The sequence below is a fragment of the Eschrichtius robustus genome, chromosome 19, assembly GCF_028021215.1.
Source record: "Eschrichtius robustus isolate mEscRob2 chromosome 19, mEscRob2.pri, whole genome shotgun sequence".
In the NCBI taxonomy this organism is placed as follows: Eukaryota; Metazoa; Chordata; class Mammalia; order Artiodactyla; family Eschrichtiidae; genus Eschrichtius; species Eschrichtius robustus.
The window spans coordinates 51356151-51375239 of NC_090842.1; the positions used below are offsets into that span (position 1 = coordinate 51356151).

General features: G+C 41.1%; 1 protein-coding gene across 4 annotated transcripts in view; it reads right to left on the minus strand.

Annotated features, from left to right (window-relative positions):
- The window catches only part of CEP89 (centrosomal protein 89), a 76528-nt gene that overhangs the window by 8494 nt on the left and 48945 nt on the right, over positions 1 to 19089 (minus strand). For all 4 annotated transcript variants that reach the window (XR_011071533.1, XM_068528936.1, XM_068528935.1 and 1 more), the window contains exons 15-17: positions 8390 to 8557; positions 7665 to 7806; positions 4085 to 4174 (exon numbers count right to left, since the gene is read on the minus strand). Coding sequence is in view for 3 of the 4 variants with exons in the window: in XM_068528936.1 (XP_068385037.1) it covers positions 4085 to 4174; positions 7665 to 7806; positions 8390 to 8557 (400 nt within the window). In the remaining variant the exon portion in view is untranslated. The remainder of the gene's footprint in view (positions 1 to 4084; positions 4175 to 7664; positions 7807 to 8389; positions 8558 to 19089) is intronic.

A 19089-nucleotide genomic window follows, 5' to 3' on the forward strand; every position in this document is an offset into this window, starting at 1 on the left:
TCTTGGACCAAGAGAAGTGGATTAAAGCTCCTATTATCACTAAGTTTCCATTTCCCTTTGTATCTCCCGTAGTTTATAAAATTTGCTGCTGTGTTATTTAGTATGTAGACATTCATAACTACTATATATTATTAATTGTAGTCTTTAACATTATTAAGGCTTCTCCTTTTTTTTTCTTTTTTGGTCTCATTGAGTGCTTTTGGCCTGAATTCTCTCTTGGCAGATGTAAAGATCGCAACTATGCTTTCCTTTTGTTTGCATAAATCTGTATTATCTTCACTCATCCTTTTATTTTTAATCTTTCTAAAACACTGTTCCTGACTGTCTCTGTCTCTTGGTTCTGGCACGTAATAGTGTTTTCCTTTATAATATAATCTAAAATTGTTTCCTGTTAATGGGTGAATTAAGCTCATTTATATTTTCTATAGGGCAGATTTGTTTGCCTCAATTTTGTTATCTTATGTTTTATTGTTTTCTCTACACACATTTTTAAAGACTTCAATGTAGTCTGTTTTCTTTGCTCTTTTTTGCTATTAAGGAATGAATCTCTTTTGATTCTTGTGGTTACTTTTATTTTTATGCCTTTATATTACATGTCCTTAGTCCCCTCATTTATTAAAAGTAACATAATGTTAGCTCCTAACAATCTTTTCTTCACTCTTCCCCTACTTAAATATGCTTAAGCTCCTCCTACTGAATTTTTCATCTTTAAATGATATCCTTTGATCTCAGTTATTACAGGTGACACAATCAGCAAGTTCATTCTACTTTCTAACTTCCTTCCCCCTTTACCTATCATTTTTTCCTTGGTTGTATTACTTCTACATTGTCAGGTTGTATTATGTCTACGTTTTATTGCATCAGCCTTATCCCTGCTTTTTTAAAGTCTTAGTTCACAGTTAAATATATTCTTTGCTCACGAGCAGTACTTTTCTGAAATTTGCCCAATCATTTCTTGGCTGAACTCAAGTTGATTGATCCTTAGGAAAGGTTTATGGAAAAAATGTTCCAGAGTTCTTATATGGTCACAGCTGTCTGAAGACCAGCCTGGTTGGATGAAAACATCCTTGAATATTCATAGATGGAATTCCACTGTTCTCTGGCATTCAGTGTTGTTGTTGAGAAGTGTGATGCCAACATGATTTTCTTTTTCTTATGTCTTGGTCTTTTGCTTGGGTGTCCAAGGTATTCTTTCTTTATCTTGAAATCACAGGTCTTGGTGTCAATTTTCTAGGGCCATCCTGGGTCAGTTTTTCATAGGTACATAATGTGCCCTTTCAATATGTAGATTCAACTCCTCATTTATTTCAGAAAATTTTATGAATAAAAACTTTTAAGAATTACTCTTTGGAGCAGAATAAGTGCCATTGTTTTGATTTCTGCTTTAGGTAAATTGGATGTCTATCACTTTCTACTAGTGTTTTTTTTTTTTTTTTTTTTTTGGCTGCACTTTGTGGCTTGCAGGATCTTAGCTCCCTGACCAGGGATCGAACTTGGGCCCCCAGCAGTGGAAGCACAGAGTCCTAACTGCTGGATGGCCAGGGAATTCCCTCTACTAGTTCTTTTTACATGTTTATTTCTGCCTTCTTGTCTTTGCCTTTCTCATTTATCCTTTATGTCCCTTATCCTGCTTTTATGATCTTTCTCCCTGGGCTCCTTATAATTTAGTCTACATTTCTCCTTTCCTTCTATTTCTTCCCTGAGTTGTGTCAGTTCCATTTCACATCCTCCTTTGTCTGGCCATCTGTGTCTCTGCTTTTTGGCATTTTTTCCCCAGCTTTTACTGTTTTATTGAGTTTTAGCTACCTGGCTACCTGCCTACCTCCTTACTTGTCTATCTACCTACCAACCTATCAGTTCACCTTAGAGTACAGGTTTCAATTTTGATCTCCTTTGTGGCAACATTATTTCTGATGCGCTTTCATCACGTGTAAGAAAATTATACTTCTATTTTTCTTAAAGAATTTTTGTATGGAGGCCACTGAATTCTTTTGGGATGAGATGAGGTTCCTGGGAGGGTGAGAGTAATGGGTCTACTTCCAAGCTTCACACACCACTTCTCTTGCAGTCCCTTCTCTGGCTCTCTGAATCCAGCCTGGTTCTGAAATACTTCTGCCTGCAGCTCTGATTTCCCAGATCTCATCATTGCCCTGACTTCCAAGTTGATGTCCTCACTTTTAGGAGGGTTTTGCTAAGGTTTCCTGAGATGTCACCTCTGAATTTTTTTTTTAAGATTTTTTTTTGATGTGGACCAGTTTTAAAGTCTTTATTGAATTTGTTAAAATATTGCTTCTGTTTTTTTATGTTTTAGTTTTTTGGCTATGAGGCATGCGGGATCTTAGCTCCTCGACCAGGGATTGAACCCGCACCCCCTACATTGGAAGCACGGAGTTCTCAACCACTGGACCGCCAGGGAAGTCCCTGTCACCTCTGAATTTTGACAAGCCTTTTCCAGGTCTCTTCTCCTCACTTTCCCAGAGATCCTGCCCTATCTGACCTGGATCTGGCTCACAGATTTCTTCTCTGGGTGACTGGGTGGAACTTTTTTATTTTTACTGTTCTTATTCAGATGAACAGTAATGAGACAAATTCCCAAGACAAGGCCAACCGCTCTGAAGATCAGACCTTCTCTTTTGGAAATAAAAGCCAACAGGAAAACCAGGAAAAAAAGAACAAACTATAACTGCTCTTTATTACTCATAATACTTCTATGCAGATTCCCATCATTAATAGTGTGGTGTAGTCCTTCTAGCCTTTCTGATGCAGAGTTGAGATACTGTTTTGTATACAGCTTTTGATCTTGTTACATTTTTAAAATTGTAAAATATATTATTTAATTCCCCCAATAGTTATTGAATTAATTGAATACTATGCACCAGGTGCTATTCTAGGTGCTTGGGACATACCAGTGAACAAAAACAGAAAAAGAAAAAAAAATCCCTGCACTTGTTATTCTGGTAAGAATAGACAAACAGTAACCAACAAACATAATAAACAAATTACATTGTCTGTTAAAAGGTAATGTTGTCTCTGGAAGAAATAACAAAGCAAGGATAGAGCCTAGAGATATTTCTGTATCTTTTTTTGTTCTTAAACAGCTGCATGGTATCTTATTGTGCAGATGAACCAAAGTTTATTTAACGAATGGAGAGGCGCTATTTCTTTTTTTTTTTTTTTTGGCCACACCGCATGGCATGCAGGATCCTTAGTTCCCTGACCAGGGATCGAACTCGTGCCCCCTGCAGGGGAAGCACAGAGTCTTAACCACTGGACTGCCAGGGAAGTCCCGAGAGGTGCTTTTTAAAAAAATTTTTATTTAATTAATTTATTTATTTTTGGCTGTGTTGGGTCTTCATTGCTGCACGCGGGCTTCTCATTGCAGTGGCTTCTCTTGTTGCACAGCATGGGCGCTAGGTGCGTGGGCTTCAGTAGTTGTGGCACGCGGGCTCAGTAGCTGTGGCTCACAGGCTCTAGAGCACAGGCTCAGTAGTTGTGGCACACAGGCTTGGTTGCTCCGAGGCATGTGGGATCTTCCCGGACCAGGGCTCGAACCCGTGTCCCCTGCATTGGCAGGTGGATTCTTAACCACTGCACCACCAGAGAAGTCTGAGAGGTGCTATTTCTGCCACAGAAACCCAATACTGCTTTACTCTGTGGATGATCAGTGATACATACATGCAAAAGGGGTCATTTTCTTTTTTTTTTTTTTAAGGTTTTTTTTTTTTTTTTATATTTATTTATGGCTGTGTTGGGTCTTCGTTTCTGTGCGAGGGCTTTCCCTAGTTGCGGCAAGTGGGGGCCACTCTTCATCGCGGTGCGCGGGCCTCTCACCATCGCGGCCCCTCTTGTTGTGGAGCACAGGCTCCAGACGCGCAGGCTCAGTAGTTGTGGCTCACGGGCCCAGTTGCTCCGTGGCATGTGGGATCTTCCCAGACCAGGGCTCGAACCCGTGTCTCCTGCATTGGCAGGCGGATTCTCAACCACTGCACTATCAGGGAAGCCCCCTCATTTTCTTAAACATGGAAATCTGACCCTGGGAAGCCCATTCCCATTAGAATGGGAATCCATTCTACCTTCCACTTACCTTGACTTTTTCCTCTAACCTTCCCAAGCGAATATTGCCTTCTATGATTTTGTTGAGAACTCCATGCTTCTCACTTTCTAAACATTTAGCCTACAGAGTAAAGTGAAAAGAAAAACAATGGGCTCTTAGTTTAACAGGAAAATTAAAATAATAAAAAATCTTCTGCTAAGAGTATTACTGCAAAGAGTATTACCATTCTGCCACTCGTCCTGGCCTGACACCTCTCCAGCCCCCCACCTCCAGATTCCTACCCCCTGTGTGAGGGCTGTGGGCAGAACTTGGACCAACAGCTGAGGAGGGCAAGAGCCGGGAACGGCAGGCTGGGTGCCTCTCCTGGGTACAAATGGAAAATCTGAGCCCCTCAAACACGGGGGATGTGAGCTTCCAGGACACTTCTCTATTCTTGGGGAATATACTATTCCTTCCATCATATCCAAGGAACAAGCCCCAACATGCAAATAAAATTCTCACTGGACTGTTTGAATAATTAACAAAATTAAAGATAACTTGAGATGAACGCACAAGGCCATTCTCCAAACCAAATGTGACGGGCAGTAGATCAAAGAGGGATGTCACTGAAGTGGAATGATTTAGATTAATATCCAGATAGGACACGAACTACTACACACTATAAATTGACCATTTCAAATGGTAAAATTTTTTTTAAAAGTAAAGGTGAGCATTCCTTCTAAGGTAGTACAGTAGTGACGAGTGATTTTCTAGAAAGGAAAAGTAAGACCCAGGGAATTAAACTTGCCACAAGTCACATGGAAACCCATCCTAAAGGGATTTGAAATGAAGATGCCAGTATCAATAAATTACTATATAAGGGACTCTCACAAGGCCCAGGAGACCAGGACAGGGTAAGGTGAGGGTGCACGGCCAACAGTCCCACGACAGGGCAGAGGCAGCCAGTACCACCCCCGAACCCCAGCTACAGAGGCTGGTCTTGGGGCTGCCAGGGGCAAGGAGCCTGCAGGGCCAAGCGGACAGCAGTCCGTGTGCACACAGAGGTCTCTCATGGCGGGTGGAGGCAGGGCAGGCTGAGAGCAGCTCCCCCCGCATCTGGAGGGTCTGAAGATTCTAAATCTGAGCCTGGCTTTCAGGCCATAATAACAAAGGTCAAGGCGGGAGGAGAGAACACATTTTATTAATAGTCTGTTGGCTTAATCTGTAACTTTTAAGTATTTGGACAAGCAGTATATGGCCTCCATTTGTATTTCCATCCTAGATCCACAAATATGAGGAGTGAGCCTAAGGGGACCGTTTGATGGTCGAAGAGGCTCTTGACTTCATCATGGAAGCCTGGGATTTTCTCTGGCCCAAACAGGAGGTACAGAGCCTGCCTCCTGGGGGAACCAGCATGTCCCACCCTGTAAACAAGATGGCCCTGACACGAGGCAGCCAGGTTCCCATGAGTGTTTGCTAGATGAATGCATTTGCTTGGCACTTTCCATTTTTCAACAAGCTTTTGTGTTGCCCTAGATATCTCAGTGGGTAAGCTCAGGAGACACAGCAGAAGAGGAAATGGGCACTCAGCACTGGTACAGAACATGCCAGAGACTTCAGCACTTGGGTTGGGATAGTGACCTCTCAGGAGGGGACTACTGGTTCAGGAGGTCTGAATGCTTTTAAGGCTCCTACCATGGCATGTCAAAGTCAAATTGCCTCTAAAAGACTCGGGGAAGGGCTCAGAAATCACCAGTAATGTATAACCACGCTTACCACACTCCTACCAGCAACTACTATAATTAAAAAAAAAAAAGAATTTTGTAACATTAATGTAAGTGCAAAATGGAGTCTCAAGACTGGCTTAATTAGCATTTCTTTTATTACAAGTAAAGATCAACATTTTGCCCCAAGAGCTATATACTATTTATATGTCCTTTTATGTAAACAATGGCTAAAAGCCTGTGTCCATTCTCCTATGGAGGAACTTAACATCTTTCTAACAGATGGGAATAAGCCTGTGACACATCCTGACAGACTCTCTGCCCCTCAATCACCCTGAGGAAGGGCAGAGTTACCTCCAAGTTGGCTGCTTTCTGACTCTCACAGAAAGTCTGCTGGGCTCTTGGGATGACATGCATTAAATTATTACCTCTGATCCTATGCCACCAGAGATTTGCAACATTGCTTAAATAAACATGTTTAAATGTACATAAGCAATATGTATTCAAAGTAGAAAAATCATAAAATGCAGATAGGTAAAAAAGATTTTTTAAAAAATCACCTGTCATTTCACCATTTGGAGATAGTTATCTAACTCACCGTTATATTTTGTGGTAAATTCTATCAGACTTTTTTCAACACATAGCTTGGCACAGCATCTGTCTTCTTTCACTGCACAACCTGCTGTAGACATCTTTTAAAATCAGCGTGGAGAAGTGAGATCATGCCCACAGCATCACTCTTGCTGACTGAGCAGTGCTCCATCATCAAGGGCAGGGTTCCCCAACCCCCGGGCCACAGACCGGTACCGGTCCACGGCCTGTTAGGAACTGAGCTGCACAGCAGGAGGTGAGCGGTAGGCGAGTGAGTGAGTGAAGCTTCATCTGTATTTACAGCCGCTCCCCATGGCTCGCATTACAACCTGAGCTCCGCCTCCTGTCAGATCAGCGGCGGCATTAATTTCTCATAGGAGCGTGAGCCCTACTGTGAACTGCGCATGCGAGGGATCTAGGTTGCGCGCTCCTTATGAGAATCTAATGCCTGATGATGTGAGGTGGGGCTGAGGCAGTGATGCTAGCGCTGGGGAGCGGCTGCAAATACAGATAATCATTAGCAGAGAGGTTTGACTGCACAGAGACCATAGTAAATGAATTGCTTGCAGACTCATATCAAAACCCTATCAGTGAGTGGCAAGTGAAAACAAGCTCAGGGCTCCCACTGATTCTGCATTATGGTGAGTTGTATAATTATTTCATTATATATTACAATGTAATAATAATAGAAATAAAGTGCGCAATAAATGTAATGTGCTTGAATCATCCTGAAACCATCCCCTGCCCACCCTGGTCCATGGAAAAATCGTCTTCCATGAAACCGGCCCCTGGTGCCAAAAAGGTTGGGGACCGCTGATCTGGGGACCACCAATAATGGACTCAATTCCTTTCCTCAGGACTGGTGCTACTAGAAACAATGTGGGATGAGTACCCCGGGAGCTACCTCTTTGTGCCCTTTCAACTGTGTCATTGGGATGAACTCTATTTAACCTGTCTAGGATTCTTACGTTTCATCTTCAAACAGGGACTGCATTAAGACAACTTTACAGAGAGAATATAAAGATGCACCTGTGTGTGTAATAGAGGCCTTATGACTACTGTTCCCAGTTGAATGGACTGATTCCGGTAGTTTACCTTCTAAAATATCATTTGCCAGTATTTAAAAGTTTGGGTTATTTGCTTTTCAAAAATGTTTTTCACTGATGGTTGAAAAATAAAATTTTGGAGAACTTGAAAATTTATGGTTGAAATGTAAAAAGATGCAGCTTTTTATGGATCATTAAAAAAAAAAAAACCTTTAAAATTATGTTTGCATATTAACTTGCAGCATACTTGAAGTAACTGAGGAAACTTACCAAATACATAAGATTGTCACGTTCCTGGGTTATATTCTCTGCCAGGACAACAAGATTTGCCAGGTACTGGTGAGCAGACATTTCGTTCTCCATGGCTTTTTCCACCTGCTTTTTGAAGACATCAATTTTCTTCTGAGATCTCCTAGAGAGGTCCCCCAAATGGTGGAATAAAAAATTCATTAGCCTGCATGGCCAGGGCATAGTGAATATCTGTATTATAAAAATAGCAAGCATGTTAGCACTTAAGTGTATTTTGCAGTAACCTAAATCTTCTATTTAGTTTCAAGGTGAGAAGAGGTAACTGAATTTAAAGGAAGCATAATTACTGACTCCAAGCCAAGTCAATAGGAATCACAAAATGCTTAACACACTTAACAGACTAATACATATTATTCTATTAATTTTTTGGCTTGTGTTCTTTAAAAGATATTTTTGAAAAAGGAATCCAGTAATCCCTGGATTAGACTTTTGGGAAACACTTAGTAAAGAACTTCTAGAACTTGCAGAGTCTTAGGGTCAGCATTATGACTATCAACCATAATTGAACAATAATGTTGGTTAACGTTGGTCATATTTTATATTTTGGTATTTAATAATCTCATTTATCCCTTTCCATTTCATTGCCAATATTAGAAAAAGAAAAGATAAAGAATATGAAATAGAATATTCAATTGTCTTTTTTAACTATTAAAAAAAAAAAACCAGCTTAAGAAAAAAAAACCCACCTATTTATTTTCTGTGCCTTTTCGAGTTCAGCTTCCAGACCCTTGTTTTTAGCCGTCAGATTTTTCTTCTCTAATAGCAGGCTCTTTTTCTGCACTTGCAGGGCTGCCAACTTTTCCATCAACTCTTCCATCTCGGCATTTTCTTTCTCTTCTTCCTTCTGCAATTGGCTGATGGACAAAAATATCACAAGCCTGTATCCAGTACACCGAGGTTAAACGAAGCAACCACTGGCAGGCAGTGATAGCACAGCCCTCCGGCCTGGGTGGGCCCTTTGGAGGCCTCTGTGGGAACATCGTCATCCAGTCCCTGGCAGAGCTGGTGGGGAGCTCCTGGAGGGCAGCAGAGAGGGCGTAGCTGGTACACACTGCTTTGACGGTAATGATCTAATCCCTTTTTCTGCCCACCATTTTTGCTTATGTCTGTGTGTGTATGTGTATGTGTGTATATATATATACTTATTTATACTCCCTCCAGAAAGAATTTAAGACAGCTTAATTTTTTACATAGTTATAATTGCCCCTCCTTCAAATCCTAATGCTAAAACAAATTTTATTTCATACTAAAATAATTATGTTTTTCTGATAAAAGAAACAAAAACAAGGAGGGCATACAATCAATATATAATTCTGGCAAAATGAACAAAAACAAGGAGGGCATACAATCAATATATAATTCTGGCAAAATGATGCCCGAGAGAAGAGTTATTCCTTCACTGGTTCTCTCGGTCAATTTTCATGAAATAACTGAGACCGAAGAGGTAGGGCCAGACACACAGAGGCTGCCCAGCATTCTGAGCGATGGGGTCTCCCAGGGCACCACGTGGGGTTTACTACTTCCTGGCTGGCTGGCTGGCTGGCTAGTGAACAAGCCTCACGCTGCAAGTGTTTGGGGTCTGCCTCACTTGCCACACAATTTCAATGACTTCAGCCTAGGTTGGCTCCCTGAACACCCAGTCAGGAATTTTCCAGTCTCCACTGCTTTCTAGTTCACTACTCTTAGTTAGTCAAAGAGCAGAGGACACACCTGGGCAAAAACCACAGAATTGGGGTTTGAATTAAACTCATCTTTTATCTTTTTTCTTTGCTGTCTTTTGTTTTGATTTTAGAAGTTTATTTAAAAGTATTTTTGCCACTTACCTGACACCAAAATCAATCAGTTGACAAAATCAATCAAAAAGTTCACCATGAAAAGCAACCAAAGACAATAGGAAATGCTGGGAAAGTGCTGGTGGGCGTGCACAGCCGCCTCAGAGAACAATATGTCAAAATCTAGAAAATGCATTTACGCTATGGCCAAACAATGCCACCTCTAGGTATGTATTTAGGGAAACCGATAAACCGTACAAGAAAGTTTACTGGGGCATTGCTTAAAGGAACAACCTTAGAAACAATTTAAACTTCCATTAATAGGTTAAGTAAAATGCAGTATTTCATATGATGGGATACCACCATGCAGTTAAAAAGAATAAACTCTAGGACTTCCCTGGCGGTGCAGTGGTTAAGAATCCACCTGTCAGTGCAGGGGACGTGGGTTCGAGCCCTGGTCCGGGAAGATCCCACATGCAGTGGAGCAACAACTGAGCCGGCGAGCCACAACTACAGAGCCCGTGTGCCACAACTACTGAAGTCCGTGCGCCTAGAGCCGGGGCTCTGCAACAAGAGGAGCCACTGCAATGAGAAGCCCGTGCATCGCAACGAAGAGTAGCCCCTGCTCGCTGCAACTAGAGAAAGCCCGCGTGCAGCAATGAGGAACCAACGCAGCCAAAAAAAAAAAAAAAAAGAATAAACTCTATGTATCTATCTCAACATGGAAACATGTTTGAAAATTGAGTGTAAAAAGTGAAGATACTAAAAGTATAAATTCATTTATGAACACATAAAACACACCAAAAAAATACTATGTCATTCATGGATACATGTAGAAATAAAAAACAGATTGGAAATATAATTCCAAGTTTATGATAGTGATTGCTTTTGGAAAGCCAGGGAAAACAATGGGACTAAGGATGGTGGTTAAAAGGGGCTTCAGCTGTATTTCTAACAATATAGTTCTTAAACAAAAAAAAGGTGGAAACAATTTGCACACACATACAAAAAGTTAACACTTAATATTTGGTGGGAGAAATAGTTGATTAAAAAAATTTTTTTTAAATAAAATGTTTCCTAGTCCATCCCTAGGGTCTCACTCCCCAGAAGAAACTTCTACTGACCCTTTCTTTTCCTTTTTTTTTCTTTTATTTATTTATTTATTTATTTATGGCTGTGTTGGGTCTTCGTTTCTGTGCGAGGGCTTTCTCTAGCTGCGGCAAGTGGGGGCCACTCTTCATCGCGGTGCGCGGGCCTCTCACTATCACGGCCTCTCTTGTTGCGGAGCACAGGCTCCAGACGCGCAGGCTCAGTAATTGTGGCTCACGGGCCCAGTTGCTCCGCGGCATGTGGGATCTTCACAGACCAGGGCTCGAACCCGTGTCCCCTGCATTGGCAGGCAGATTCTCAACCGCTGCGCCACCAGGGAAGCCCTGACCATTTCTGATTTTAGTTCTTCTGGTGAAAAACCATGACTTAAATTTTTAAATTGTGAAATGTAATATAGAAAACTAAACAAATGGTAAATGCATATTTTAACAAACAATTATAGTGAACACCCACATAATTACCACACAGGTCAAGAAACAGAACATTTCTGGTACCCCAGACACTCCCATGTGTTCTCCCCCGCAACCCCCAGTCATAGAGTCCCTCCTTAATCATCTCTATAGTGACATCGCCTATCTATGCATCACTACAGCTTAGTTCAGTTTGCCAGTATTGGAACCAGATATAAAGGGAACCAAGACCCATAATAGGTGCACAAAGGGACTATATGTACTTTAGTGTCATTACGCCTCTAAGACTCACCCGTCGTTTTGTGTGGCTATAGAATATTTCATTGTATCAGTACACCAAACGCTATACATTCGTTTTCCTGTTGACAGTCACTTGGGCTATATTCTGCACACACACTTGCAGGATTCTCTAGGGCAGTGCGACTCAAAGTGTGGTCCTCAGGTGGATCAGATGGGCAGTCTCCAGCTGTCTGTTACTCATCCACAAGGTAAGCACAGAAATTGAGAAAATGGCTCCAAAACCTTCATAGCATTTTAACATTGCCGTGACATCTGGGCAGTCTGAGGTGAGTGAACGCATTCTGCTGAACAGCAGCTTGGGTGTTGTCAAGTTTGCAGAGAGAGAAGCATGTGGCAGGAGCCGCATACTTGTCATGTGCAGCAGGAATACATAATAATGTATGATTTTAAGGTTAATTTATCAACTGTAACTCAAGAACATATAAAAACCAGGGCTTCCCTGGTGGCGCAGTGGTTGAGAGTCTGCCTGCCAATGCAGGGGACACGGGTTTGAGCCCTGGTCTGGGAAGATCCCACATGCCCTGGAGCAACTGGGCCCGTGAGCCACAACTACTGAGCCTGCACGTCTGGAGCCTGTGCTCCGCAACAAGAGAGGCCGTGATAGTGAGAGGCCCGCACACCGCAATGAAGGGTGGCCCCCGCTCGCCGCAACTGGAGAAAGCCCTCGCACAGAAACGAAGACCCAACACAGCCAAAAATAAATAAATAAATTAATTAATTTTAAAAAAAGAATATATAAAAACCAGAATTCATTTATTTCACTGAAAAATAATTTATCTATTATTTTACTGGACACACTGACCTGGATTTACGATAAAGGGTTAAAGAAGAAGGCTGAAAATACAAAGACTTCTTTCTGCTTCCAGCCAAGACAGAGTTACAGAGACCAGATTTATTCATCTAGAAAACCAGGCAAAACATACGAAACAACAGTTTTCAGACTTTGGACACTAAGCAGTACAGGACTGTGATCCCTGAGAGGGAAATAACACGGTGAGTACTATGACTGCTGCAGCTTACCGCCTGGCTGCAGTACAGAGAGGGAAAACCCAAGCCAAACCCAGTGGACTTGCTGAGTTGAGGAGTCAGAGATCAGAGATCAGAGAGGCCAAGGCAGCTAGAGATTGTGGGCAGAGAGGAGGGAGTTCCAGGGAGAGAGGAAGGGCTCTGGAGATCTTTAGGTGGGGTCACCACCAGTCTTTGGCTGACTACTGATCTGCACACGTATGAGAGGAAACTACCTGAGGCCGAGGAAAGAAACACGAGAAACAAGGAGGCAGAACAATTCCTGACATTCACCAAGAACTGGGAATACTGCATGAGCCCACCAGCCAGAGTAGAAAGACCTTATAATATAAGGGAGATTGGCAATAACCCTCAGAAGGGTATTACTGCCTTTGTAGTAGGGTTAAACTAGCCCTGACTAAAGGATGCTTTGGGCCTACCCTAACAAAAGCAAGCTTTGAAAGAATCCAACTACTGCCTAGTAACGTAAGCGTGCACTAGAACAAAATGTAACACTATTCAAAGCAATGCACTAAATCTAGCATCCAGCAACACAAAATCTACAATAGTCAATACCCAATCAAGCATGGGAATAAGCAATAAAATAGGGTCCATGATCAAGAGGGGAAAAAAAAAATCAACAGAATGGATCCAGAAGTCAGAGAGATGATGGCATGTAATAGAGAATAACAGCAGGGTGAGGAGAGAAATGAAAAATACAAAAAGACTCAAACGGATCTTCTAGTGATGGAAAAAAACAAATGGAAGAGGTAAACAATACATTGGATGAGAATAAAAAGATTAGACACTACAGAAGAAAAGATTAGTGAACTTGAAGACAAGCAATATAAACTACCCATCTGAAGCACAGAGAGAAACAAGAGCAGGAAAAAGAAATGGACGGAGCATCAGAGGCCCATGCTACAGTATCAAGTGGTCCCAGGCGGAGAGATAAGAGGGGGAAAAATACAAAAGAATACTGAAGAAATAACAGCTAAATTATTTCCAAATCTGATGAAAAATATACATCCACCGCCCAAGAAGCTCAATCAACCTAAAGCTGAATAAACATAAAGAAACCACACCAAGGTACATCCTAAGTAAATGCTAAAAACCAGCAACAAAGGAAAATTATTAGAAGAAGCCGAAGAGAAAAGACATATCACTGTTCAGAGGAACAAAGATAATAACAACTGCAGATTTTCATTAGACACAAGGCAAGACAGAAGGCTATAGAGAACACCTTTAAACTGAATGGGAAAAAACTCCAAAACCAAAAACCCGTCAACTTGGAATTCTTTACCCAGTGAAATTATCACTAAAGTTTAATGATTTTTCCAATAAAAGTACTGTGAATCTTTCTATTCCTTTCTACTTGTGACACTTTGTAGATAGTTCTTTCCTTCCTCCTTTCTTTCCTTTTTTTTTTTTTGGGGGGGGGGAGGTCTTTTTCAAAATCTCATTTTCTACATATTTATTCCTACAAAGAAATACAATCGATTTTTATAAATTGACTTTGTTTCTACCAACGTTGCAAAAATTCATTATTATTTCTTTTTTTATTGAAGCATAGTTGATTTACAATGTTGTGTTAATTACTGCTGTACAGCAAAGTGACTCAGTTATACGTATATACATTCTTTTTCATATTCTTTTCCATTATGGTTTATCACAGGATTGAATATAGTTCCCTGTGCTATGCAGTAAGACCTTGTTGTTTATCCATTCTATATAAACCAGTTTGCATCTGCTAACCCCAAACTTCCAATCCATCCCTCTCCCACTCCCCTCCCCCTTGGCAACCACCAGTCTATTCTCTATGTCCGTGATTCTGTTTGTGTCTCACAGATAAGATAGGTTCATTTGTGTCATATTTTAGATTCTACATATAAGTGATATCATATAGTATTTGTCTTTCTGACTTACTTAGTATGATAATCTCTAGTTGCATCCATGTTGCTGCAGATGGCATTATTTTGTTATTTTTTTATGGCTGAGTAGTATTCCACTGTATATATATATGTACTACATCTTCCTTATCCATTCATCTGTTGATGGACATTTAGGTTGTTTCCATGTCTTGGCTATTGTGAATAGTGCCGCTATAAACTTAGGGGTGCATATATCTTTTTGAATTCTAGTTTTGTCTGGATATATGCCCAGGAGTGGGACTGCTAGATCATATGGTAATTCTATTTCTAATTTTCTGAGGAACCTCCATACTGTTTTCCACAGTGGCTGCACTAACTTACATTCCCACCAACACGGTAGGAAGGTTCTCTTTTCCCGACACCCTCTCCAGCATTTGTTATTTGTAGAGTTGTTAACGATGGCCATTCTGACCAGCATGAGGTGGTACCTCACTGTAGTTCTGATTTGCATTTCTTTAATAATTAGTGATGTTGAGCATCTTTTCATGTGGCTATTAGCCATTTGCATGTCTTCTTTGGAGAAACGTCTCTTTAGGTCTTCTGCCCATTTTTCAATTGGGTTTTGTTGTTGTTGTTGTTGTTACTGAGTTGTATGAGCTCTTTGTATATTTGGGAAATTAAGCCCTTGATGGTTGCATCGTTCGGAAATATTTTCTCCCATTCTGTAGGTTGTCTTTTCATTTTGTTTATGGTTTCCTTTGCTGAGCTAAAGCTTGTAAGTTTGATTAGGTCCCATTTGTTTACTTTCGTTTTTAGTTCTATTGCCTTGGGAGACTGACCTTAGAAAACCTTGGCATGATTTACGTCAGAGAATGTTTTGCCTATGTTCTCTTCTAGGAGTTTTACGGTGTCACGTCTTATGTTTAAGTCCTCAAGCCATTTTGAGTTTATTTTTGTGTATGGTGAGAGGGTGTGTTCTAACTTCACTGATTTACATGTGGCTGTCCAACTTTCCCAACACCACTTGCTGAAGAGACTGTCTTTTTCCCATCGTATATTCTTGCCTCCTTTGTCAAAGATTAATTGACCATAGGTGTGTGGGTTTATTTCTGGGCTCTCTATTCTGTTCCATCGATCCACATTTCTATTTTTGTGCCAATAACACGCTGCTCTGATTACTGTAGTGTAAAAGTCTATTATTATTTCTAATGATTTATTTGTAGATCTGTTTTCTACATATGGAATTCTATCATCTATAAATAATGACACTATTATTTCTTTCTTCCCAAACTTTATAACTTTTCTTTTTCTTGCCATGTGCACTAGTTACCATTTAGGAACCAATGTTGTTTATGCTGTTTAGAAATGGTATCAGAGGGCACCTCTGTACTGTTTGCAGTCTCAATAGGAAAGCTTGCAACATTCCACCACTGAGAGTGACATTTACTGTAGTTTTATTTTTCAGCAGAACCATTAAAGAAGTTCACATCTATTACTAATACTGTTTTTAGAGTTTTTACATCTAGATTCATGAGTGAAAATGAAATGTGACTTTCCTTTCTTATACCATCATTGCTGGGTTTTGGTATCAAGGTTATATTTACCTCATAAAATGAATTAGAGAGCATTAACTCTTTTTCTGTTCTTTAACAAGTGTTTAGGTGAGACTAGAATTATTTCCTCCTTGAATATCTTTAGAGCTCTCTTGTGAAGGTATCTAGGCCGGTAGTTTTCTTCAAGGGAAGATCTTTGGATTCAATTTCTTTAATGACTAAAGGAATGTTCAGGTATTCTTTTTCTTTATAAGTCAATTTTGACAAGTTATATTTTTCAACGAATGTGACTATTTCATCTAAATTTCCAAATGTATTGGCATGAACTTATTTTTAGGTGCATCTATTTGATGGATTGAACCTTTTATCTCTATGAATTGATCCTCTTTGTTATGTGGAGTCTTTACCTTAACATTTATCTTGTCAGATGTTAATATAACTTACCACCTTTCTTTTGGTTCGTGTTTGAGTAGTATAGCTCTTTCTGTCCTTTTACTTTTGAACTTTCTGTGTCCTTATGTTTGAGATGTATATCTTGACGACAACACAGAGTGGCTGTTGAGAGTTTTGGTAAACTACTCCATGATACTGCTGCCTTGGCACCATTTTGTGTGGCCAAGCGGCCTGCAGGGGTCTTGAACTGACACTAGCCCCGCTCTGGAGCGCAGGCCTTATATCAGCCGGCAGAGTCACAAGTCAATGTAAGTTCCTGATATGACTCCCCCAGCGACCCTCCTTCCTCACCTCGCAGGGCCTTCCCCTCATGCGCCCTTTAGGTAAGAACCCCCTCTCCCCCTTGAACCTTACCAAAACCCTGCTCTTTTCTGGTTTGAACTGACCAATTGGCCTTAGCCCAGGAAGCCCAAAGCACTCCACCCACGGACCCTAATAAAGGCATGTGCCCCAGGTCCTGCGGCTTCTCTCTGCCTGCACCTGCCTTGACCTCCCACGTGGCCCCGCGAGGAGTGCTGTGCACCTCCTCCAGGACCTGTGAGTGATGACTTTCTCTATTTCACTTTCCCTAATACCGATATACTTGCTTGCAAATCTAACATTTTATTTTGTGTTTTCTGTTTTCCCACTTGCTCTACCTTTTCTTGACATCATTTGGATTACTTTTCAAAAAAATCATTCTTTCTTTCCCTAAACTAGTTTAGAAGTTAAACACATTCTGTTCCCAGAAATTTCATCATGCATATTTTCAAACTATAAAATCAACACCTTTATCCTCTTCTGAATGATACAGACTTCAGAACACAAATTCCATTTACCACCCTCACTAATTATATGCTATTTTTGTTGTACATTTTAATTCTATGTACTTTTAAGTCCCCAAAGATTTATCATTATTGGTTTATAGAATCAACGTTCATTTACATTTATCCACAAATTTACCACTGTATTTTAGTTCCATCTTGCTTCTCAGACGTCCCACCTTGAGTTACTTTCCTCCTCCAGACTTATGCCTTCTATACCCTCCTTTAGAATTGCCTTTAATGCAGGTCTGCTGGTGGTGACACTCAGTTTGGGTTGGAAAATACCCTTATTTGACTTCCCTTCTGAAAGGGATTTTTTCTGGTCATAAAATTCTAGGTCGTCCAGGGTTTGCTTGTATCCAGCACTCTGAAGCTAACATTCAAGGGACCACAGCACCCCTGTTAAGAGCTTGCTGCCGCTGAACTCCTCTGAAGGAAACCGTCCCGGCCGGGCTAGCACAAACCATGTATTGTCACCTTCGGTTGGGGAAGATTCTCAGCTATCCTATCTCTAACCGCTCCTTTTGATATAAATATATCCCTATGCTGATTCTTGTCTCCAATCTAGTGGTACCTCAACCTTTGAACACTCTATGTCATCCCGAACTAGTTTTGCTTCTGACCTATTTCAGTTCACTATTTCACAGTTCAGCTGTGTCTAATCTGTAGTTAAGTCCATCCACTGAGTTTGTATTTTTCAGTTCTAAAAATTCTATTTCTTCCTTTTCAAACCCACTATTGTCACGTTTTATAGTTCCCTGAAGACAATTTGGAGCTTGTCTTTTCTTTCTTTAAGCACACAGCCACCAGTTGCTTTATAGTCTTTGTCTGATAATTCTGGGTTCTGTGGGTCCTTTTCATCAACGGCTTCAGAGATCTGGAAATGCCCTTCAACTATTAACGTCTCCCTTTCCATTTTCTTTAATCTCTCTGTGATTCCGGATGATCTGAGGCTGGACCTCTTGGATGGGTCTTCCATCTGTTATCTTTTCTCTCCATTCCCAACTGTTTGTTTCCTGATGTTCTAGGTGAATCCACAAATTTATCTTTCAGCCCTTCTACTGATTTTTTTTGAAAATTCTGGTAATCGTTTTTAATTTTTCTTATTTAGTGATTACACTTTTTTTGCCATGGCATTTTATTCTTTTAAACTCTCCTTGGGAGGTCCCGGATGGCCTAGTGGGTTAGGATTCCGGGCTTTCACTGCCAAGGGCCTGGGTTCAATCCCTGGTTGGGGAGCTGAGATCTCGCAAGCCGCCTAGCGCGGCCAAAAAACTCTCCTCAGTTCTCTGTGTTATCTCAGTTTTCTTTGAAGTGAGTTTCTCTGCTCATCTAGGTCTCTCTCCTTTGCAATTTCCCCCCTACACCCAATGCTCCTTGCTGTTGGTCACATCTAGCCGTCTGTTCTTACTTTCGGATGAAGACTGGGTATTTGGTGTGCACTGTAGTAGGGGACTGTTCTGTCCTGGCGCCTCCCTGAGCAGACACATCGCTGACTGATGACCAGGACTCCGTCTGTGTAGGTGAGTTATGCGAATAGTTGGCTTCACTTTAGGATACAGGACCCCCCAAAACCAGGATAAGGAAGGCTTGCCTTTTGCAGATACCACTAGCCACCGCAAACCCTTAGCTCTCCCCAAAAGAGTTTGCTAAATTTCTTTAGTCACGTAGGTTGACACCCGGTTTCTCTCCCATCACCCAAGCCGAGTAAGCTCGAGCTTTCTAGGCAATAGTAAAAGCAAAGAGCAATCTAAGCTTCAAGTTGTAACCACCAGTCTAAGTCTAAGCCAACTGGACAGTTCACTAGGAAGATAAGCTTCTGCCGTTTCCTGCATCACAGTTCCTTCCAGGCATGGTTGTCAATAAGTAGAACAAGCAAGACAAAATGGATAAGCCACTCTGGGTTTATTATCTGCACTGCCTTCAACAGGATAGGAGAACAACACATATGTACCATACCTAGAAGCTCACAGAGCACAGGTTCAACCCAACCTTTTTTTATACAAATAATCTTTTCTTCATGACCTCACCGTTGCCTGAGGTACAACCCTTTCCTAACTCAGACTCACCCCCATTGTAGGAGCTAGCTCAACAGCCACTCTGCTGCTA